Source organism: Phocoena phocoena, chromosome 11 (genome assembly GCF_963924675.1).
Source record: "Phocoena phocoena chromosome 11, mPhoPho1.1, whole genome shotgun sequence".
In the NCBI taxonomy this organism is placed as follows: Eukaryota; Metazoa; Chordata; class Mammalia; order Artiodactyla; family Phocoenidae; genus Phocoena; species Phocoena phocoena.
This window is the reverse complement of record NC_089229.1, coordinates 100,672,547-100,695,158: the sequence shown is the minus strand read 5'-3', so window position 1 is coordinate 100,695,158 and position 22,612 is coordinate 100,672,547. Positions and strand designations below refer to the sequence as shown.

At 60.2% G+C, this 22,612-nt stretch overlaps 1 protein-coding gene across 1 annotated transcript in view; it reads left to right on the top strand.

Annotated features, from left to right (window-relative positions):
- Positions 1–15,290, top strand: part of CACNA2D4 (calcium voltage-gated channel auxiliary subunit alpha2delta 4) — an 80,052-nt gene extending 64,762 nt beyond the window's left edge. The window contains exons 27-38 of the mRNA XM_065888233.1: positions 5,948–6,009; positions 6,403–6,447; positions 6,618–6,680; positions 10,092–10,162; positions 10,576–10,651; positions 11,069–11,121; positions 11,388–11,443; positions 11,777–11,797; positions 12,616–12,733; positions 13,964–14,076; positions 14,382–14,464; positions 15,186–15,290. Of these exons, the coding sequence (XP_065744305.1) occupies positions 5,948–6,009; positions 6,403–6,447; positions 6,618–6,680; positions 10,092–10,162; positions 10,576–10,651; positions 11,069–11,121; positions 11,388–11,443; positions 11,777–11,797; positions 12,616–12,733; positions 13,964–14,076; positions 14,382–14,464; positions 15,186–15,290 (866 nt within the window). The remainder of the gene's footprint in view (positions 1–5,947; positions 6,010–6,402; positions 6,448–6,617; positions 6,681–10,091; positions 10,163–10,575; positions 10,652–11,068; positions 11,122–11,387; positions 11,444–11,776; positions 11,798–12,615; positions 12,734–13,963; positions 14,077–14,381; positions 14,465–15,185) is intronic.
- The last annotated feature ends 7,322 nt before the right edge of the window (positions 15,291–22,612 follow it).

The window sequence follows — 22,612 nt, the reverse complement described above, 5'->3', positions numbered from 1 at the left end:
AGCTCTTTCGTAGGTAGAGAGGGTGTGCGGCTGGGGGACCCCAGCCCCATCCGGGCCCAGGCAGGCTGGGAGCAGAGCTGGAGCCTCGAGGAAGGGCCGGAGGAAGGGCTCCGAGGCTCCTCTCCCGCATCCACTCCCGGCCACGCCCCCCATACGAGCAGGGGACTCAGGTCCAGCTGGGGGGACCCTCTGCACCCCTGTCCAAGGACAGCCTGCTAGAGGCCAGCGCGCCTCGCTGAGGGCGTCCTGTAGAGGCCGGTCAGCACCCCTGGTCCCTGCCCCCGCCTCGGCGCCAGCCCTCCAGCCTGCCACCCCACAGACGTCCTGTGTGCCGCCGGCCCTGTCACCAGCACCCCCTTCCCCCTGGCACCCAAGTCCCTGGGGCTGCCTGCTGAGCCGGGCATGCAGGCGGCACAGGGCTCCTGGCTGGCGCCCCCCATGCTGCAGGGACCGGTTTCTATGCCACCGGGCCTGTCATCCTGCACTGGCAATGCCTCCTCCCCTCCTTCCCCAGCAGAATCCCAGCTCCTGTCCCCAACGCTGGGAGGTCAGAGTTCCCTGTGTCCTTCGCCTGCCCAGGGGTCCGGTCCTGAGCACCGCCCCAGCCCCAGCCACTGCCCCCAGGCAGGAGGCAAAGCAGCTGTCCATGCAGGCAAGGAACCCAGCGGAGATGGGCTCGGCCCCAAGCCTGGCCCCTGCACCCGCCCCCCGCGCCCCTGCCCAGCGCACGGCACTCACCTTCCGCACCCCAGCGAGCGCCCTGAATCAAGTGGTCTGAGCCGTCCAGTGAGCCCCTCCTGGGGTTCCTGGAGAAAGGAGACAGCGAGCGCAGCAGCACCAGCCTGATCCCCCAGCAGGACCTGGCACGCAGAGCCCCGGCGGGAGGAAGGAACGCCTGAGGCCGTCTCCCACGGCGGGCGGGCGGGCGGGCGGCCGGGTCTCGGGAGCCGCGGAGAGGGGCAGGCGGGGAGGGGAGCGCGTGTGCGGAGCAGAGAGCAGCAGAGTGACAGCGGGGGAATGTCCGTGATGACAGCGACAGGCGCGCACACAGGAAGGCGGGCGCACGGAAGGCGGGCACACAGGCGCACACACACCGGAGGCGCTCACCCTTGAAACGCTCCCTTTTCAGGGGGAGACGCTGCCATGAACTCCAGCGGGAGGAGGACTGTTTACCAGGTCCTCTATTTTCTCTCCCCACCCCCGCAGGTTCCCCCTGCCCTGGCTGCCGCCCCCTCTGGCTTTATCCCCTCTCCCCTTGCCTTTGGGGACACCGGGGCAGGACCCAGGGGACAAAGGCTCCGGGAAGCTGGGTCTGCATCCTGCTCGGAGGTGGGGGCAGTATCTCCCACCCTGCCTGTAGGAAGGGAAAGCTGATCTGGGTCTCTGTCAAGGGGCGGCTTATTCCAGAGGGGGTACCTGGAGGGGTGCACGGGGACCCATCTGCCCGGTGGTCCTTCGGGAAGGGGCCCTAGGCCACACAGCCGGGGGCACACGGTCACGCAGAGGTCACTGAGCCTCGTGACCCCAGACCGGGGCTATCTGGGGAGGGAAATGCAGGCAGGCTGGGCCGGGGGCCTGGGGTCAGGTTGCCTGGGGCACCCTGGGGTGAGCCCTGAGGAGGGGCCAAACCCAGCCCGCCTCCCGGGCCTGGCTTCTGCTCCTGGCTCTGGGCTGGATGGGAAGAGACTGGTATCGAGAACTCAGAGACATCTTTACCAGCCAATCAGGACAAAGGAGTGGGAGAAACTGATATTCCAAGGGAAGGCAAGCGTCGATCCAAAGGAAAGAAAGCCAGGCACCGAGTCAGGGGAGGAGCGGCGGCCAGAGCTGGACCCGAGGTGACCTTCCTGGCATCTCTGGAAACCTGCCTGACAGCCAGACACGTGGCATGTTTCTGGCATCCCTTTTCCATTCCGCCTGCTTTCTGGGGGATCCACTGTCAGCCCTGGGTGCGGGTTGAGAGACACCCCTGACTCAGGACGCTCCCACACCCTCTCTGTCTGCTCCGCCGTCCGACACCGCAGGGATCCCGTCTCCCACCCCACGCCCATGTCACACGCACCTCGCCTGCCCCCAAACACGCTTCCTGTCCCCCAGCTGCAGTAGAGTGTGTGTCCTTCCTTGAGTCTGGGACCCTCTCCTCACCCACGGGGTACATCCCGCTCCTTGAAAACTCAACCAGAGCTCACGTCCTGGTGCACCGTCCCAGGCTAGTGCCCGCGGGACCTTCTTCTCTGACCCGTATCACAGAGGACGCGTGGCAGCTTTCTGTGGGTGGTTCACCCCCTTTCCTACACCGGGGGCTGTCCCGGAAGAGGGGTCCACCTCGCCAGGCTGAGTGAGGAATGAGCCGGAAGGAAGAGCCCAGCCGGGTGTCAGGGGCCCAGAGGCTGGACTGTGTTGCACGCCGACCCGCCATCAGCTGCCTGTTAGCCCCACAGCCCGGGGCTGCCCTGCAGTGACCAGGAGGGACGACCAGGTCTCTGGGGTCCCTGGGCACCGGCTCCCCAGCTGGTGCCTAAAAGATGGGCCCCCGCTGACCCCGCAGCCCTCGCACAGGTCAGCACAGCCTGCAACTGGGCTTCGAGGACAAAGTGGATGGGAGGGCGCGGGGCACGATGGAGTTTCTGCCCCACGGGGCACGCTCCCCCCAGGGAGGGTTTCTGTGTATGCAGCACAGCTGTTTCGTTTCGCCGTCTGTGATGACAGAGCGGCACGCAGGTGACAGCCAGGACGCAGAGCAAAGAGGTGCATCTTGATAAGCCGCCTGCCGCCTGTGGCCTCACTGAGGCTCTTTGTCTGCCAGCCGAGCGCGGGTCCTAGAGAAGAGCTGCTTTGCAGGAAGGCAGGCAGAGGGAAGGCGGGACCCGGCCCCGAAGGGGGACAGGCCAGGCTGGGGCAGGAGGAAGGGGGTCCAATCGCTCCTCCTCCATCCGACTGTGGTCGGGCTCTAACACAAGGACCCGCCAGGCACAGGCCCGGAGGGGGAAGCAGCCTGGAAGGACGGAGGCCTCGCCTGCCGCCGGCCGGGCCTGGCTCTCTCCTCACCACGCGCTCTGCCCTGTCTGCAAAGCCCGGCACCAAGGGCTATTCTCTGCTGTGCAGGAGGTGCTGGGGGCAGGGGGCCAGCCCGGGTCCACTGGAGCGAGGCAACGGGGGCCGAGGGCCGCCCTGGAGTCTCTCGGGAGATGGCTGGGCTCTCGCGGTGTCTGGGGTGGAAGAGCACAGTTTGGGTTGTGAGGCAGGCGTCGAACAAAAGGACATAACAATTCAAGCCCCGAGGTAAAGCCGTCAGGCGTCGCAGAGCGCGGCTAACAGTTCTCCCTGGAGGAGGTTCTTCTCGTGTCTCGCCTGAATTCCCCGTCTCTTTGTGGGTTCCCTCCTGGGTCCTCGAGGGCACCAGAGCCCGGCTAGCTCGCTAGCATTCTGTCCCGCATCTACAGAAGGGTGGGGCTCCACGTGGACGAAGGCGCCCACACCGGAGGTAAGGGGAAGGCTTGCAGAACTGGCTTCCCAGCCAAGTGGCTGACTCAGTGGAATTCACAAGCACTTACTTATTTAGCTCGAAAAATACTTATTGAGCCCTGATGCGTGCTAGGTGCTCTCCTAGGTGCAGGTATCGGAACTCAACCCCCCACCCTCCCGCCTGCTGTTAGCCCCCATGCTAACGGGGCAAGACAGACTATAAATGAGAATGAAGTAAATAAGTCATGCATCTTAGAAAACAAAAAGAGTGATGAGATAGAGGGTGAACGGCCGGCCGGCCGCAGGGAGGATTGCGTTATCGGGGAAGTCAGGACGCCGCTCCAGGAGACGCCGTTTGGGCTGAGATCCAACCACGAGAAGGAGCCTCCTCCTAGAGTTCTAGGGAAGAGCATTCTCAGAGGGAGAAAGCAGCCGGTGCAGATGCCCCGGGGTGGGAAGAGGCTTGGCCTGTTTGAGGGAGAAGGATTCGGGCTGAAGTCAGAGGTTGGTGGCCGGGCCAGCTGCCTTGGGGCCTTGGACACCAAATTACGAAGGAATTTCAGCTTTGCTCTAAGGGCAGCGGGAAGGCCTTGGAAGGTTTTTCACAAGAGAGAGACGTGATTCGAGCTTCAGAAGGGTCCCTCTCGTGGGTCTGTGGGGAGCGACCCGCTCAGGGCTCTGTGGCGTTAATCCACGTGGCTCTGGGGGTAGCAGGAGGGGTGGAGAGAGTGGGCAGATGCCCGAGGTTCTGGACAAAGGCGGTAGCACCTGGGTGGGACACGGGAAAATGGTAACAATTCGGTAGGTGGGGAGGTTTGGGGAGGAAAAGCCAGTTAGGTTTTGAAGTCGTGAAGTTTGAGATGCCTACCGGTGACCCAAGGGGGCCGGCAGCAGGCAGCCGGAAGTCGTCAATCCTAGGAGCGCGGCTTGCCTTGGAGGAGCCCGTGGTTCCACGGAGACGGAGCCTGGCTCCGGAGAACAGGCTTGAGGTCTCACTCCTCCCATCTCTACCCACGAGCCTCAAAATCCTGCTTCATTAGACGGGCACCAACCCCGCTGTCTCAAGACTCCCTGTGGAGGAATCACAGAATTTCTCCCAGCTCAGAGATGCCGGGACTCCAGGAGACTTGGCGGCGAGACATCGAGAGGCCGAGTCTCGCTCGCTCGGGAGAGTCTGAGAGCTTTGACCCAGAGGCCAAGGTCACGGTAAATAAGCCTCCCTAAATCCCAAAGGTTGGAACATCCTAAGCTTTCGTGTGACTCCCCTCTGACAACTGTTAGGAGGTTCCTCTCTTTCATGCAGCCTTTTTCCACAGGTGAGAGAAATCTGTCTAATGTGAACATCAAGGGTGGTCCTAACAGGAAGAATGAGGGGAGGGGCCGAGGGGCCTCCCGCAGCCTTAGAGAGAAATGGGGGGAGGGGAGCACGCCTCACCTGCTGCACCTGGGTCTGTCCTCTTTGTCATGAACCGAGATGTGGGCCTACCAGTCCCCTTCCGGCCCACGCCTTTTACCCGGCCCCCGGACCTTGCAGCAACAAAGAAGCCCCCGAATATGATGCAAAGTCTCGCCAATGAGCCGTCACTGGGGTGACTGCAGAATGTCTCGTGAACACGGCCTAGTGGCTGGAACCCCGACCCATCCCCGCATCACAGATGAGGGCACCGGGCCCTGAGCGGGGAGCTTGCCCAGGCCTGTCAGCCCCCTCCCGACGGGGGCTCAAGTCAGGCCAGAGGAGAGAGGTGAGGTGCCTTAGAGACAGCGGTGCGTGGGTCCTGCTTCTGTGTTCAGGGGCCAGGTGGCTCGGGCGAGGCTTCCCCGGCCGTGAAGGCCCAGCGATAGCAGAGCTGGCCTGCTGTGTGGACACGACCTCAGGACGCAGGGGGCCTGGCACTCAGCACACTTTCTATATTCTTGTCTCTGACAGTAGGAGGCCGGCCTCGTTTCTTTATTCTTTTTCTTTCACTATAACCTGGCTTTCTTTCTATTCTCTGGCCCCAGATTTCTCTTGGCATCTGGGCACTGGCTTGCGTTCTCCAAGCGTTTGGGGACCAGAGCGGCGTGGCGGCCCTTGTGAGCGGCAGCATCAAAGCCTGGTTTTCTGGGGCTGGGAGCCTCCTGCAGGTCTGGGCGACACGGGCCCAACTTGCGAGGAAGGAGCCTTCTTACAGATTGGGCTGGGGGGCCGGAGTGGAGCTGGGGGGAGGGGCTGTAACTACCCACGAAGGCCCTGAAATCCAGCCTCGGTCTCTGTGGGAAAGGGGAGAGCGGCCTTCCCAGGGTGCCTGCCTCGAGCTCCAGGGATGCAGATACGGAGCCGCCGGTGCCCCCACCAGGAAGCTAGTCTGCAGGCTGCTAGTGCCCCCCGCCCCCCCGCTCATGGGCCTTCTCCCTCTGACTCAGATCTGACGTCTTCTCTCTCCACCCACCCCCACCCCATCCCCAAACACCCCCATGGCCTGGCCTGGCCCGCTCCTGGCAGCCGTGGGCGTACAGATGAGGATGGAGTTCCTGCGGCGTACGTTCTGGGCGGCCACCCGGCAGGTGGGTGCCAGGGGTCGGGCGGGGGGTGCTGGACGCTCAGGGTGAGGACCCCCGACCTGTGCACCTGGCTGCTGCCACCAGCAAGGCCCTGCCTGCATCTCAGCGCCCGGACCCCCCAGCACACACTCCCCGCGCGTACATGCAAGGCACACGCGCCAGGCACGCGCCACGGGCGCACCACACAAGCACACACACACGTCACACCGTGCACATACCCCTTGAGTACACACCACATTCACCAAACGGGTATGGGGCACACCCCTGCACACACATCACAGGTGTGCCGTGGACTCCAACCCCACACGGATGCGTCACACACCACACACACACACACACACACACACACACACACACACACAGGTGCACAGCTCATGGTTCCCCTCTTCCCTCCAGTGCGGCGCTGCGGAGGGTCCGTGCCCGGAGAGCTGCCAGGACAGTGTGAGCTCCCCACGGGGGGAATACGGTGGGAGAGGGAAGCAGCCCCCAGCCCGCGTCCTCCCGATGGGCCAGCCCCTCCTTCCCTGCAGCCCGGGCTCCACACAGAGGGCCTCCCTACACGGTCGGGCAGGCAGGGCCTGGCCTTGACCTCCTTCTGGGTCTCTTCCCAGGACCTGGACTGCTTCGTCATAGACAACAACGGATTCATCCTGATCTCGGAGAGGCCCCAGGAGGTAAGGCACTCGGGAGGCCCAGCGGCCTCGACGGTCAGAGAAAGCCCAGAAGCAATCCCGGCCCAGGGCCAACTAGAGGAAAAGGTCTGATGAAAACGGAGTCTCTTCCTAGAACCACAGCCAGCACCGCAAGACCCCCAAATCCAGACTTCTCAACTCACACGCCCAGAGGAAATCTTACATCTCGGGTCTTCTCCCACGATTGTTGGTAGGGAGTTGTCCACATGATGAGGCCCCAGCTTTTCTGTCTGCAGCCTTGCCCTGGGGGCCTCCCCCAGAGTCCTACACCCGCTCCTACTGCCCACCCCCTACCCCCCTCTGCCTCTCCCCTCTCCCATCAGTCCGTTCAGGCGGCTGTAACAAAACCCACAGACTGGGCAGCTTACAAACCACAGTTCTGGGGGCGGGAGATGCGAGACCAGGGTGCCAGGGGCCGGGGTTGGCCCGGTCCAGGTTGCAGGGCTCTCACTGTGCCCCCTCCTGGCGCGAGGGACAGGGAGGCCTCTGGGGTCTCTTTTCTAAGGGCACCAACCCCACTGTGAGGGCTCTGCCCTGGGGGGCATGTTTCAGCATGTGAATCTGGGGGACACACAGGCCACAGCGCCCACCCTTCTATCTCCTTGGGGCCGGGTCCAGGCCTTCCCGCTTCCCGTCTGGACCTCCCTTGTGGGAAATTCTGTCCTAACCCTACAACCTGGCTTTGCTGCGAAGGGAGTGAACGGTGGCAGTCCCCATCACACGGCACGGCTGCGCACCCAGGAACCCCACGTGCCCAGACGGGCCGAGGAGAAGGTACAGCCACAACCTTGTATTTGCTGAGCCCCAAGTTATTTATTTAGCCAGAAATTACACCTGAACCAATGCTGAACACATTCACCTAAAGCGATGCCTTGAAATGAGCCAGAAGCATCAAGGGGCCTCCAGCCTAGGGGACACGGTGTGTGGTCCAGCGGGAGCTTTGCCACTAATCGGACGTGTGGTTGGGTGGCCTGGGCCCATCTCCCCCTCTTGGAATAAGGGCCTGGGCTGCGTGATTTCTCAGGTCTGGGTGCCCGGGTGCCGCAGAGCCGCGGGGAGCGAGCCGATCTATGACAGCAAAGTTACTCAGACTTACATTTCTCTAAGTACGTGTCTACTCAGTGTATTTACCCTTATTTTCTCAGCCATTACATTATCTTATCACCCCGTGTGTAGTTTTAAAAGGCACCTCACATCCTTTGTAAAACAGAGGACGTAAGTGAAATCTAATTTTCTTCACAGGGTTGGGACCTTCCAGGGGCTTCCACACAGCCCCCTCCCCCCACCCCAACCAGGCCCCATCAGGGGTGGGACGTCCCTCCATCATCTCTGGTGACATTATTAGGCTCATTTTATACCCGAGGGACAAACTGAGGCTCTGCCAGTTTAGGTTATTAACCCAAAAGCTCATGGCTGCAGAAGAGGCAAACTTTGAACCTAGAGATACACGTAGAGCCGCGACTGGGGGGAGGTTCCAGAAGAGCCCTCCCGGGAGGGGGAGCAGGCCGCGGGAGCAGTGGCTTTGATGGGACCGAGAATTTGTAGGGCGGGGCTGGCGTCCTCGCTGGGCTGGTGGGTGTGGCATCCGGCCTGCCAGGGGTCAGCCTCCCGCCGAGCCCCTGTCAGTCTCCGGGGCTGGTGCCAGGGCTCTGGGGGCTCTGGGGGTGGCGGTCTCCTCCCCCTGGACGGCTCTGACCCCAGACTGGGCTGTGAGGCTCTGAGACGGCTCGAGGCGGTAACGGCGTGTGCGGGCAGCCCTGTGTCAGGAGTCACGACGCCTGTGCACGGTGGACACTGGAGACTGGAGTGAGGCTTGGCCTGAAGGTCCGCGGAGCACGAAGCTGGAAGCCGGGCGCTGACTGTCCAGCCATCCAGCCATTTCTACTTTTTTAAAACTCCTTCACTCCACAGCCCTGCCGCACTTACCTGTTGCTCTGTAACAAGTCACCCCCAGCTGGAGGGCTGACACCCCAAGACCCACGATCTCCCAGCCTCTGTGGTGAGGAGCCCCGTGTGCTTGGCGGGCGGGCCAGGCTCGGGGTCTCCATGAGGCATCAGCGGGGCCTGACCTGCGAAGGGCCAGATCCCGCTGCCCCGGGGGCCTCCTGGGCTGCGGAGAGCCAGCGAATGTCAGCAGCATGAGGCCGCGGTGCCCTGGGACCGGCTCTCAGAAGGGACAGCGCCACTTGGACCGTGTTCCGTTCACTAGAAGCAGGTCTCTGGGTCCAGCCTACACACAGGGGAAGGGTACAGAGCCCTGAGGCCCAGGAGGCCGGGCGACTGTGACCCGTCCAGGCTCTCCCACCACAGACCCCCACCCCCCCCCCAGACACACCCAAGAGCCTCAAGGGCCCATGACCTGGCCCCTCCCCCTTCGTTTGCCCCTCCCCCCTTCCCTCCCTGGACCTCAGAGTGCGGTAGGGGGACCAGTAGCCTCTGGGGGATTGATAGAAATGCAAGTTCTCAGGCCCCGCCCCAGACCGAGTGAACCAGAAACTGGGAGTGGGCGACCACCTGCACTGCAAGCTCCCCCCACCCCCCGAATGTTATGAGGTCCAAGGACCACTGCCCAGGACTCTGCTGGTGGTCTGGACGCACCTTGCCACCTGGGCTCACGTGCCGGAAGGCCCAGGTGACACTCCCTGTTCTGCCAGGTCCATCCCGGGGCCCAGGGAGGGAGGAGGCCTGTTGCTTCCATGGTGCCAGCGGGGGCTGCCCTCCCGGAGAAGAGGCGGGTGCTCTCTGCCAGGGCAGCCTGTCCTGGAGGTCACGTTGAACGGGGGGCACCTTTCCCCAGTGTCCAGGAGCTTGTCTTACTCTCAGGAAACTCCCCTTCCAGAATCAGGGGTCTGGACAGTGGGGATATCGGTGAATAAGCCTGGAGTCAGGACAGACTGCGGGGACAGGCTCGTGGGGAGGGAGCCAGCCTCACCAGGAGCCTCGGTTCCACCCAGATCAGGAGGCTCAGATCACTCAGCCTCGCCCTTCACTCACTCTGCCCTTCAGCAAATGCGCAAACAATCACCATGGCCTCTGGGGATCCGCCCGCCAGGACCTCGCTGTCTGGTGACACAGACACACACATGCACGTGCATAAAACACACACGACAGATCAAGTGTCACCTTCCTGCACGCGATTCACCCAGAAGTGTTCAAAGAATTCTGCACCTTTAAAAAACAAATCTGATTGCAACGCCTAGATTGATTTCACACCAACTTAGAATTTAAAAGCACTGAGAGGCGTGGCTGGAGCCGTCCCAGGAGAGGGGCCGGTGGAGTGGAGTCAGATGGGCCACGATTCAAGGGCGTCTGGAGAGGAAACCCAAACACAGGTAAAGTCTGGCACTCAGAGCCATGTCCTCATCCTGCTTTCCCCCCTCCTCGCCCTCACAGATGGGACGATTCCTGGGGGAGGTGGACGGCGCCCTCATGACCCAGCTGCTCCGCATGGGGGCGTTCAGCCGGTAAGTAGGGCAGGCGCCACACACACACCCCCGGAGTACACACTGAGGAGGGGGGGTCGGATGCTAAATGGACCAGACAGACTTCAGAGCCCGACCTCAGAACCCACAGTGAGCCCCACAGGGCTCCAGAAGCAGCCTTTCTGAAGCCTGGAGCTTGATGGGGGCAGGGGAGGGGGGAGGACGGGGAGGGGGGAGAGGGGAGAGGGGCTGAGGTCATGTGACCCTTAGCAGGAAAACCAGATTTGCCGTTTGTTGTCTTTGAAGCAGCCCAAGAACAGAAATGTAGTTTTCTGACCTGCTGATCACGCACCCTCCTGGATCCGGGTGTCCAAAAACCTGGCTGCGAACTCCCCCAGGGCGGGGGCGGGGCGGGGGATGGGGTCCGGACTGCCATGCCCTGCTTCTGGTTTCAGAGTGACCATGTACGACTACCAGGCCATGTGCAAACCTCCGACCCACCACCACAGCGCCTCCCAGCCCCTGGTCAGCGTGAGTGTCACCCCAGACCCCGCCCCCGCCGGACGCCAGCCTGTCCCTTTCTCTCCAGGGCCCCAGGGCCACTCAGTCCTCTCCCAGTGCCCCCCGCACGCAGCCCGCTCCCCCGCACCAGGGTCTTATCTGGGCGGCCTCAGGGCGATTGCTCTGGCAGAGGAACAGGCTGCAGCCCCTTTCTTGACTGGTTCCCCACCTTCACCCCCAGTGCCGTCCACACATCATCAGGGACCCCAGAGATGCCACCCAGTGCAATGACGGGCATCGTCCGCCCTACAGTAGGAATTTCCCAGAAAACGCAGCTTTCCGCTGCTTCCGCTTCCGGGAAGGGGTGGAGGAGACCCCGGGGTGTGGTCTCTGATGGCGCAGAGCGAGGGGGCCCTGGGGCTCACAGTGTGTTCCCTCTCCTCCCAGCCCATCTCTGCCCTCCTGACTGCCACCAGGTGGCTGGTGAACGAGCTCTTGCTGTGAGTGAGGGGCTGGGGGGCTTTGTGCAGGGGTGGTTTATGAGGGAACCCTTTGAGGGGAGCTGCCGAGGTCCCCACGACCCCAAAGGAGGAGGGTGAGGTCCCCAGGTGGAACCGGCCAGGCCTGTATGGGACGCCCCTCCTACATGCCGCTGCCACCAGGAGCCCTCAGCAGGGACAAGGGTGTCCTGGGGGCGAGAGGCAGACAGCTTGGGGCCCCACTGGAGAGGGCAAGCAGGTCTCCAAGATTCACTTGTGCCCGACAGGCTCCTGCTGGAGTGGAGCGCCTGGGGCTCCTGGCGTGGGGACAGCGGGGCCGAGGGTGAGTGTTGTTCCAGCCTCCACCCGGAAACCGTCACCTCAGGGGGAGGGGCAGGGGGCTCCGGAGTCCACCGCTCACATCTGTCCTGTCGGCTTCTCTCATCACCTTCCCTCACCCCTGTGTGACGTCACACCATCCCGGGGTACCACCAATCCACGTGACATCATCCATCCCATGTGACGTCATTCACCCCGTGTAACGTCATCCACCTCGTGTGACATCATCCATCCCATGTGATGTCATTCATCCCGTGTGACATCACGCCCACACCATGTGACATCACCACCTGTTTGATATCATCACCACCCCATGCCGTGCACGGGTCCTGGGCAGCCAAGGCCGTCTTCCATCACTGTAAGTAGGGCAGCCAAGGAGCTGGGTGCTGGGCTGGGCGCTGTCCCGGGAAGCTCCCTCCATCTGGACCCCCTGACTCCAAAGGCCCCTCCCAACTTACAGCCCTGCTCCTTCGGGGTGTGGGTGTAGCCCAGAGCTCATCCCACACAAGCGCAGCCCTGCCCCAGGGAAATGGAGCACCCCAGCCCTCTCCTGGTCTGAGAGCGCTTACAGCGCCAGGAGGAAATCTGCGTGGTCCCGAGGCTGTGGCCCCTCGCGGGCGAGCGGGGTCTGCTCCCCCAGGGGTGGACGTGGGCCCTCTGGGGCGGCTGCCAGGCCATTGCCCTGTGTTAGCTGAGTCCTTTCTGAGCCAACTCGAGTGACCACACAGGCCCCACTGAGGAGCCCAGGAGGCTGGGCGCGGGGCCCCCGCCTGGCTCTCCAAGTAGCCACGGGGGCAGGGGGCGGGGGCAGACCCAGGGCTTGTCCAGGAGCTTCCCCTTGCAGGGTGCCCGCTGGGCCCCCTGCAGGGAGGGAGGGGGCAGAGGACGAAGGGCTGCCGTCTCCCAGGGCGGCCCCCAGCCCCTGCCCTCCTCTCAGCCCCTGGACATCACTGCTGATGGTGAGGAGAGAGACGGGTATCCCCAAGGGTCCCCAAGGGCATCACCCACGCGCAGCCACTCCCCTCCCCCGGCCCCAAGTCCTGGCCGGGAGCCACCTGCCAGTGGACGGGCGTCTCACTCCTGGCGCGGTGACCGCACTGCCCGGGGCATCAAAGCCCATCCCCGCAGCTGTGGCCGAGGCGCCCCTGAATCCACGCCCTTTCCGTGTCCCCGCAGCCCACAAGCACAAGAAGCAGGACGTGCTGCAGCCCTGCGACACCACCTACCCCGTGTTCGTGCACGAGACGGCCATCCAGGGGGCCAACGGCGTCGTGGAGTGCGGGGGCTGCCAGAAGTGAGAGGGGCTGAGCGGGACGGGGGAGGGATACCCGCGGGCGAGGCTCAGAGCAGAGACCACAGGCCGCACACCCAGGGCACCAAGTGCGGGGCTGGCCGGGGACGGAGAGGCGGCCGAGGCCAGGGCAGGCTCGAGGAAGGGGCGCCAGCTCTCCCTTAGACGTCCGTCCACACAGAGGGCTGAGAGGCCCCAGGATGCTCCTGGGAGTGGCTTGGGGCACCTGGCACTTCCATCCCTGGGTCCCACTCCCGAGGGGAGGTCGTTGGTCCCCCAGCTCCGCCAGGCCCTGACCCAGGGAGGAAGGGAGGCCTGGCTGAAAGTTCTGGCCCGCTGACTCTCACCTGGACCCCGGGCTGCCCCACCCCCAGGAGGTTCTGTCCTGACCCCGAGGCTATGGTCTCCCCTAGGCTGTGCTGGAGGGAGGGATTCTACCATCACCGCAGCCAGTTTCTCGGGAATATTGTTATTTGTACACTTATCTCAGAGGCTGGCCGTGCGGATACACGAACAGTGTGGGTAAAGCCAAGTCCTCAGAGTAGACGGACTTGATTTAAGAGGAGCTGCGCGACCTTGGGCGCATCACTTAACCCTCTTCTGGCTTCAGTTTTCCCACCTGCAAAACAGGGATAATACCAGGCTCATACGGCGCGGTGAAGGTTAAATACATACGTGTGCCTGTGTGCACGTGTGTACGTATGCTTGTGCGTGTCCACGTGTGTGTGTGCACACGTGCATGTAGGAAGTCCCCCACCCCATAGCAGACGCCGGGCGGTGGCTGTCGCCAACGCACTGGCCGAGCGAGGGACCACGACTGGCTTGCACCTGCGCTCCCTGCCCTCCAGGCGGCGTGTGGGACTGTGGGACCACCTCACGGCCCAGCGCGAGCACTGCATCCCCACCCGGAGCAGGGGCGGCCACGCAGCCCGGTTTGCTTGGGACAGTCCTGACTTGCTGTCCCCATGTGTGTCAACAGCAGCTCCTGTCCCCTCCCCCGCAGATGTCTGGGCTTCCTCACTTCCAATCTGCTAGGAAAGGAGCAGAGCAGCTGCAAAGGCTCGTGGGGAAAATAAGCCATGCAGCCCATCGGTTGCTGGGACGGTTCCCGGGCTGCCCCCCCACCCCGGGCTGCCCCGGCCCCTCCTCACACCCGCCTCCAAAAGAGCCTCCCCTACAAGCCCAGGGTCCAGCTGCCGCAGGAACCTCCACAAGCCAACCTCTCTGCCGCAGGACGTTCATGATGCAACAGATTCCCTCCAGCAACCTTCTCCTCCTGGTGACGGACCCCGCCTGTGACTGCAGCGTCTTCCCGCCAGTCCTGCAGGAGGCTACGGAGGTCAAATATATCCTCCCGACCCTCCAGCATGTACGGGCGAGGGAGGGGTGGCGGGTAGGACATGACACTGAGGGGCTCAGATTTTGAGAGGCAGGGGCCAGCCTCCCTTTTGCCACCAACACCACCCCTCCCCCAAGAGCATCGCTACCTGTCCTCCCCCCACCCCGGGGCCCCGGTGCTGCTTCTGACCCCGGAAGCCGCTTCCAAGGCAGCTGGTCCCACCAGAGGTCAGTTCTTCCAGAGCTCAGCCCCCAGAGTCTCCAGTATCAGCTCCGTCGGCAGGTGTGTTCACCTTAACAGGGAATTCTGCACATAACGCCACAGTCAAGTGTGACAAGATGCGCTCCCGGAAGCTCCGCCGGCGACCGGATGCCTGCCACGCCTTCCATCCAGAGGTAGGGGCTGGGTGGGGGGGGGGGCTCCATCCCCAAACCCTCAGCCCTGAGCTTGTGCCCTTCAGATGTGAGAGCGCCTGGACACGTGGATGCAGCTGTGAGGGCACCTCCGTGGATGACTGGAATCACCCATACGTGTGCATTCACGCTGGGCCCCGTGTCATTCAGATACTAAGTCAGCGGGAGGGACCCAGGGGTGTTTTACAAGGAGAGCCGCATCTCCCAGGGTCGGGGCCCTCAGTGCGTTATAACACATCCTCTCCATACGGCCCTCACTGCACTCAGCTCCACGTGGTCCAAGCAAGTAGAAGGAAACCGTCAGGCACATAATACCGCTGGTGACCGGCCCCGTGCACCCACCACGTAGCTGGGCTCCTTGTACATGGGGCCGTCCTTGCTGGACATGGCTGCCTCCACACCCAAGATGCTCCCAGAGTCCAGGGCTTCTCTGAAGCCCTTCTAAGAGGATGAGCCCACAGCCCCTCCAAGGCTGGGGCCAGCGAGAAGGCTCGAGTCCAGCTCTGGGGCTGAGTGAGCAGCCCCTGCCTTCCCCTAGAAGGCAGGGGTCTAAGAGAGGGGGCAGTGTTCCCGCCGCTTGCTGGAACTTCCCTCCCTCTCCAGCCCCTTGGCCCCTATTAGTTGGCCCCAGCGATCCCTCTCCAGACTCCCGGCCACCGCTGCCTGGGGCGGTCACCCCATCGTGAATGCTCTGGGTTCACAGGAGAATGCCCAGGACTGTGGCGGCACCTCGGACACCTCAGCCTCACTCCCCCTGTTCCTGCTGCCTCTGGGTGCCTGGGTACTGCTGCCCCAGCTGCTGCGGTGACACCTGCTCCGGCCGGCCAGTTTTGACAAGGTGACCCTTCCAGAGACATTGTAAAGAGTCAGCAGCTGAAGTGGGGTCCAGCGCTCTACACTTAGGTTCTCACCCAGGTCCATGCTCATCCCAGTCTTGGGCTGATGGTCCCCTGCCCCCGAGATTGCTGGACGGAACCAGAAATCACTCCCAGAGACCTTCCGGGTGCCTGGTACCGTCCACCCCGCGTCTCAATGGGCAGCCTCCCTGCCCTCCTACCTTCTCTTTGGAGTCCAGCGTGAACTCAATTTGGACCAAGACAAAAGAGTTTTGTTCCGTCTGTTCCCCAGAAGTCCAGACCCAGCCAAAGAAAGGAGCAGCTCTTTCTAATGAATCTGGTTGGTCTTCAGTAGAATCCAAGGACTTCAATGTACTGAGAAAGAGGAGAGGAATGAGGCCAACAGCAGAAAGGGGAGGAGGGCAGGAACGGGCCCCACGGGAAACACATCTGCCCTAGGGTGAGATGCCTGATGGGGGATCAGCTCAGCCTCCCAGTTGCAGCTCAAAAAATGTGTGTGTGTGTGCACACGCGCGTGTGTGCGTGTGTATGTGCGTGTGCGTGAGAGAGAGACAGACAGACAGGAGAAAGAGAGAGACAGAGAAAAGGCAGGGTCCTTTACATGAACATGGCCATGCATGATGTCCACAAACTGTTGCTATTAAAAACATCTTTCCAAAGCCCTAGTGTTTGCATCCTTCTAAGAAAAAGCCAGTAGGATGAGCTATACAGCTGCTGCCTCGGAAGAGGATGCGAAGTCAGGGGAGGTGGCAGGGACAGCTGCAGCCAAGCAGAGGGGTCCCAGGAAAAAGAGGGGTCTTCACGGTGGCGTGGTCAGGGGGCTCCTGAGAGCTCCAGGCCCCCAGGAGGTCCAGGTCCCAGGCTGGTCTTTTTCTGGCCACTGATCTACGAGACTACCTGACTCTGTCCCTGGGGTTGGAACTTTGGGGAACACTGCAATTTGCAAAGCGGACTCCAGTGGGAAGGGAGACACATCTGGGTACCCCTCCCTCAGGGTCTCGGTGCCGGGGCTTCCTCCCCCGTAGAGCCGGCTCCCCAGGGACCACAGTCCCCACTGTGGGAGCAACACTAAAGGAGGAACAGTGCAGAAACTCTGGGGTGGCCTCCGATCTCTGAGTTTAACCGGCCTCCCAGGAGGAGGTCCAGCCCAGCCCCATGACGAGCAAGGACCATGCGCGCTGGGCCTCTGGGGACCCCCTCCCAGCCCCCCACACTCGCGCATGCAAGCTTCCCACCAGCAAACAGCCTCGCCAACTCCTTCAAACACATGATGACGTTCGTGAAGCGCCTTCCACGTGAGGACACGTTACTCCCACTGCTGTCACGTTCCCCATATCTACCTGTGAGGTGGGCACCAGTGGCCCAGTGACAGCTGAACTCCAGCCTCAGAGAAGGTGAGGGCCAAGGCCAGCTCACTCAGCAGCCAGTTTGCGAGGCAGAACAGTGCTTGGAGAGCTGAACGCACCGTGGAAGTTAACAGGCACCAACTCATCCAACCCGTACAACCACCCTCCGCCGTGGGCCCTATTGGCTCCTGGAACAGGAAGCCCAGGCTCGGAGTTGAAACCTGGCTCCAAGTTATTGGAAGAGTATTGTGAGGCGTGAACGCGAGGCTCATGTACTGAGCCTGAAACTGTGTGGCCTGCAGTCAGCACTAGTTACATGTCACCTACTCTCATCTATCAGAGCATCCTGTTTCGTGGTGGAGAGCCTGGAGGAATGACCATTTGGATGTCAAGAACAACAGGCGAGGTCACAGGTGCCCACCTGGCACAGGTGGGCGAGGAGGCAGCGGGGGGCCCGTCTCCCGCCCCCTCGGCGGCTGCAGCCCCGCTCCCCACTTGGTGTCACAGAGACCTCGTGGCAACGGCCCCTCCCTGCTGGGGCCCCTGGCTACCCTGCACCCTTCTGCAGCAACAGTACAAGCCCAGACCCTGACCGCCAGCCTCTCTCCAGGACAGCGTCCCATTCCCCACCCAACCAGGCAGAGCCTTTTCAGGCAAATTTATCAACTCTCTTGGCCAGGTAATTTTAAAATATTTATTTATTTAGGCTGCGCCAGGTCTTAGTGGCAGCACACGGGATCTTTAGTGGTGGCATGCAGACTTCTTAGCTGTGGCATGCGAACTCTTAGTTGCAGCATGCATGCAGGATCTAGTTCCCCGACCAGGGATCGAACCAAGGCCCCCTGCATTGGGAACACAGAGTCTTATCCATTGAACCACCAGGGAAGTCCCGGCCACCTAATTTAAAAACCAAGCTTAGGCATGCCCTAGAGCCCTCACGCTGCAACTACTGAGCCCGTGTGCCACAACTACTAAAGCCTGCACAGCTACAGCCCGTGCTCCACAACAAAAGAAGACGCCACAATGAGAAGCCCACGCACCGCAATGAAGAGGAGCCCCGGCTCGCCACAACTAGAGAAAGCCTGCGCGCCGCAACGAAGACCCAACGCAGCCAAAAATTTTAAAAATGAGGGACTTCCCTGGTGGCACAGTGGTTAAGCATCCGCCTGCCAATGCACAGGACATGGATTCAAGCCCTGGTCTGAGAAGATCCCACATGCCGCGGAGCAAATAAGCCCGTGCGCCACAACTACTGAGCCTGAGCTCTAGAGCCCATGAGCCACAACTACCAAAGCCCACGCGCCTAGAGCCTGTGCTCTGAAACGAGAAGCCACTGCAATGAGAAGCCTGCACACCACAGAGAAGAGTAGCCCCCGCTCACCACAATTAAAGAAAGCCCGTGTGCAGCAGTGAAGGCCCAATGCAGCCAAAAATAAACTTAAAAAAATAACTTATTTTAATGTAAAAATTAAAATTAGTATTTTAATTGCTGGGGTAACTCCTGGCCTCGTCTGCTTCAGCCCCGTCTCCGCATGGCCAGGAGTGGACTGTAAGGCCTGAACTCCCTTTCAGAACCAACGGAAGCAAAAACCGTTTGATACACTATGGTTCTAACCAGCCCCAAAGGACAGCAGGGGGCAGCCTGGCTCAAGCTAAAGAGCCATCACCTTGATTTCTGAGGAACAAAGTTAAAACCAAAGCCATTTAATCGATGGCAAGATTCCGGGGACAGAGTCCTGAAATCCCTATTCCTATAAACACCGTCACCTCGTGGGAGACCGAGAGCGCAAGGTACTGCCAGTGCCTTCCTCAGGGCAGGGATATACTAACTCCTAAGCCTGCCTAGTAATGTGTGTATTTTAATGGAAGTGCTGCTGTCAGGTAAAAGGCTCCAACCACCGCTTCACAACGCCACGTGGAGTTTCGGTTTGGGAGGGCAAGGGAGCAGACACCTCTCGAAGTCAAAGAAGCAAACACGGAGGAGGAATGAGAGCAAGAGGTTGGCAAAGACGCTAGCCAATCCCTGCGGCTCATCTGAGGGCTGCTGACCTCGGGGAGCCGAGCTCACAGGTGAGAAAGCGGGGCCGGGTCCCAGCAGGCCCGGGTGCTGTCCCCAGGCCAGGGCAGCAGTGAGAGGCCTTCCCTCCCGCGTGGCTGGACATCTGCCATCACTGCGGAAGGTAGGGCTGGACTGGACTTGTTTGCCCCAAGGCAGGCAGCTGAAGGTGGGAAAATCCCTCCAGCGGGACACAGGGACTGGGGTCAGTGCTCCGTGCGGAGCAGACCCCTCTGGAGACCAGGGATTATTCCTGGGGCGATTCGGAAGCAACGGCACCTGGAGCCGTCTCCAGGCCGCAGAGCCCTAGCAACCGTCGGCCCAGATTCAAACATCCCTATCCACTTCCTTTCCAAGGCCACGGACATGGCTGAGAAAGCCTTCCAGCTCAGCGAAGGACTAGGGAAAACCAGGCGGTGTCTGTAGGCCTCGAGGACTGTCACCAAGAACAGGACGGCACCAGTTCCCATTCCCGGGTGACCTACGCAAAAACCCTCAAGTAATTTCTACACTTAAAGTGAGAATTCATCCAAATACTGGAAATCCCCCTGAAAATACTAAATTTACCTAAGGCAAAAGGGTTGGGATTTCCTCTCTTTTCTCAAATTACATGGAAGGGCTAACAAGCGCCCAACCTTCGGGTCAATATACATGAGACCCTTTAATCCGGTGTTCTTCTTTGTGTAAAGAATGCTGGCATGGGCGTCAGACCCACCTCTTGTAGCCTCCTCACCTATAAAACAAGAGACGTGTTCGGTGGGTGCTGCTTACCGTCAGATGAGGCATTGAGGCCTTTAACAGATCCCTCTGCATGAGGCACTCCTTAGGTAGTATTTTTGTAACTTTAACAATGAATTAAGAACTGCCCCCTTAGAGCGAGCTCTCCCCTCCATTCTACACCTGGTACCCCCAGTTATGATGAAAGCACGAAGGCTGGGACAATCTGAGTTGGGCGTAAGCACTTTGTTTTTAAAACTGCACCATCTTTATTAACTCATTACTATCCTGCCTGCCTTATAACACATTAAGAAAATTCAACGGAAACGCAAAATACACAAATTACAAGGCTATCTAAAATTGCGAGAATTTTCAACCTGCGCAAACCCTCAACGTTATATGTGGAAGTGACAGTATACAATGTAACTTTCAAACAATTGGTAGCCCAACTGAGTACACACACCCCCTAAATGTCCTCAGATACTCTATTCAGTATAGAAACTACCCCTAGTGGCCAAAGAATTCTATTAATAATTCCAGAAGATCTTAACTTGTTGAAAAGTTAGTCCACGGAGAGCTTTTTCAGAATGGTCTTCAGCACTCAGACTGGGACATTTCCGAAAATTTAAGCTTCAGGGACTAAGTTCAGGCTTCAAGTAAGAAGTACCAAAAGGAAAGTTGAGGCAGTAAAAACAACAAAGTTCATATTCCATTTGGTTCTTTTTATTAGAAGGTGAGCAATACAGCAAGAAGGGAAATCCCATGGTGAATGGAACCATCACATAAATGCCTTTCTGGAATCCCAACCCTCTACGATCCCCAAAATTGTGCTTTGTGGCTTCAGCAACTTATAAACGGTAAGGGGGAAAATACTGAAAAGGCCACTATTTAATGGTGAAAGGATGAAGCTGTTAGAGGTCCTAACCAGCCTAGGACCCAAAAAGAAAATTAAAATCTGCACAGAGCAAGCAAGCCTCTGCCTGCTGAGAGTAAGGCATCCAGGCGCCAACCTGTGAGAGTTCTCAGCGAGCTGAGACAAGCGCGAACGGCGGGGTAGGAGCTGCAGACACACCCGCGGATGGGCGTACACGCCGCCACGCTCCCCAGAGCGAGCGGCGGCTGCTACTGGAGGACGTCTTGAGTGGTGTTAGCTTCATTTTCCTAAGGGTCTGTGCTATGTTGAGCCAGATTCCGCCCCTCCTTTGCAGTGTGGGGCGACCGGGCCCTGGACCGCCGCTTCTGTTGGTGCCGTCACAGGGCTGTGCAGACACACGCCCTGTCCCCCGAGGTGCGTGACCGAAGAGCAAGTGTGGCTTCTGATATGTGCTGCTGCTTCATGAAGCGAAGTGTGCTTCCTCCCAGGTGGGCCCGTCCTGCTGGGCTGGGCTTCCCCATGGGAGTGACACCGCTCATCCTTCTGCCGGCACGGCACCGGCTCCCCCACTGAGTCTTTCGCTGAGCCCACCCGGCACCCAGGGCAGTGACCTCACTCAGAATCAAAACTCTCTTAAGTTCTTCGCAAGTTCTTCAATGGATTCTTTCTTCCTGGCTCCCAGCTTTTGCTGGAGATTGGAAGGGGCGAGAAAGTATAACCAAGGAAAAACCCCATACTGAATAAATAGGAGACCCTTCCCATACCCGCAAACACCCCCTGGAGGCTGCCGACCCCCACGCTCAGGGACTCGATGTTCACTGCTAGTCCCCGCCACCCCAAGGATGTAGTTTAACCGCCTGGAATCTTGGCTGAGAGTAAGAAACTGGACTCAAGGGTTATTCTGATGGCCCTCCCATGAGCCCAGGTCAGGATTTCGTGAGCCAGACCCTCCCCTACCGCCTTCTGACACCCTAACAGGGCACCTCTGGGACATGAGCAGCCTTTTTCACTTCGAGCAGCTCTTCAAAGACTTAACAGCTTCCAGGATCTGGCCAGACCCCATGGCAATAACATAGCATTTCCTTGTAAGACTCGCCACCACACTAGCCCTGAAAAGTGGGGTGCTGGCCACTCAGGCACTGGCAGGGCAGTGGGCTCTGCTTTAGGGGCATGCCGCTGGCTTTCCTGTTCGTGGAGAGGTGATGCACCTGCCACCCAGGGTCACCAGGACAGCACCACAGGCAAACGTTCTCTCACCCACGTAAATGTGTCGGGGGCACCTGGAATCCTTCTGTGGCTGGCTCCATGCCAGGAACTGTGATGCCAGGAAAGGTCGATTTTTATTCCCGGGGGCAGGAAGGGTAGTTTCATGGAGGAAAACGTACAGGGTGGTCCAGAGCTCCACAGCAAAGACACGGAACACTCACCCCCACCCCACCCCTGGCAGCCAGCCAAGTCGCCACCAAGTTGAAGAGGACGCCAGGAAGGACTGCGATGGGCCCCTGTGCAACAGTGCCCCCTCTGCCAGCCTAAGTGACTTTCCCAAGTAGGTGGCTCTCTCTAATGACACAGTCACTAGAGCCTTGATCTAACACATCCTGTTAGCCTCTCACGCGCTGTTTCCACTGAGAAAACGCACGCTGCTCCCGTCCACCTTGGGGCTCCCGAGGGCTCTCAGGTGCGAGAGCGGCCATGCGACTGCCGGGCTGGGCCGTAGGCTCTGCCCCACCAGGGCCCAAGGTATGCCAGCCTTCAGAAGGCACCCTGGTGCACAAGGCATTATACATTCTGGGGCTGTCACCTGATCATCCTGCCGTCGCTTGTGCAAAATTGAAACAGTGTGTGGTACTTGCATGTTTCGTTCTATACAAAAATCGTCCCTCCCTCCCCTACCCCTATGTTCTAAACATTTATATAAATTTTTATTTAAACAGTAAGTTAGAAATCTTATTTACATTAATTTCTTTGTTCTCCCAAAAGCACACCCCACCCCTTATAGGATATAAATGTTCACCGAAACTGGTTTGCGTTACTGTTTTCAGGAGAGAGGAGGGAGAAGAATGAGCCTCCAGCTAAACTGTCCCGACATCTACAAAGAAGCAGGACACGGATCAGAAGCCAGCCTGCCCAGGTCTCACAGTGCCCTCACTCGGCAGACCCAAGAACAAGGCAGGGTTTGGGTCGTCTCTCCTCTTCACCTCTGAGGTGGGATTTATTTTTGTTTTCTCTTCCCAGTTGCAGACCACCTGGAGCCCTGGGGCATCACAAAGCCCGCGAGGC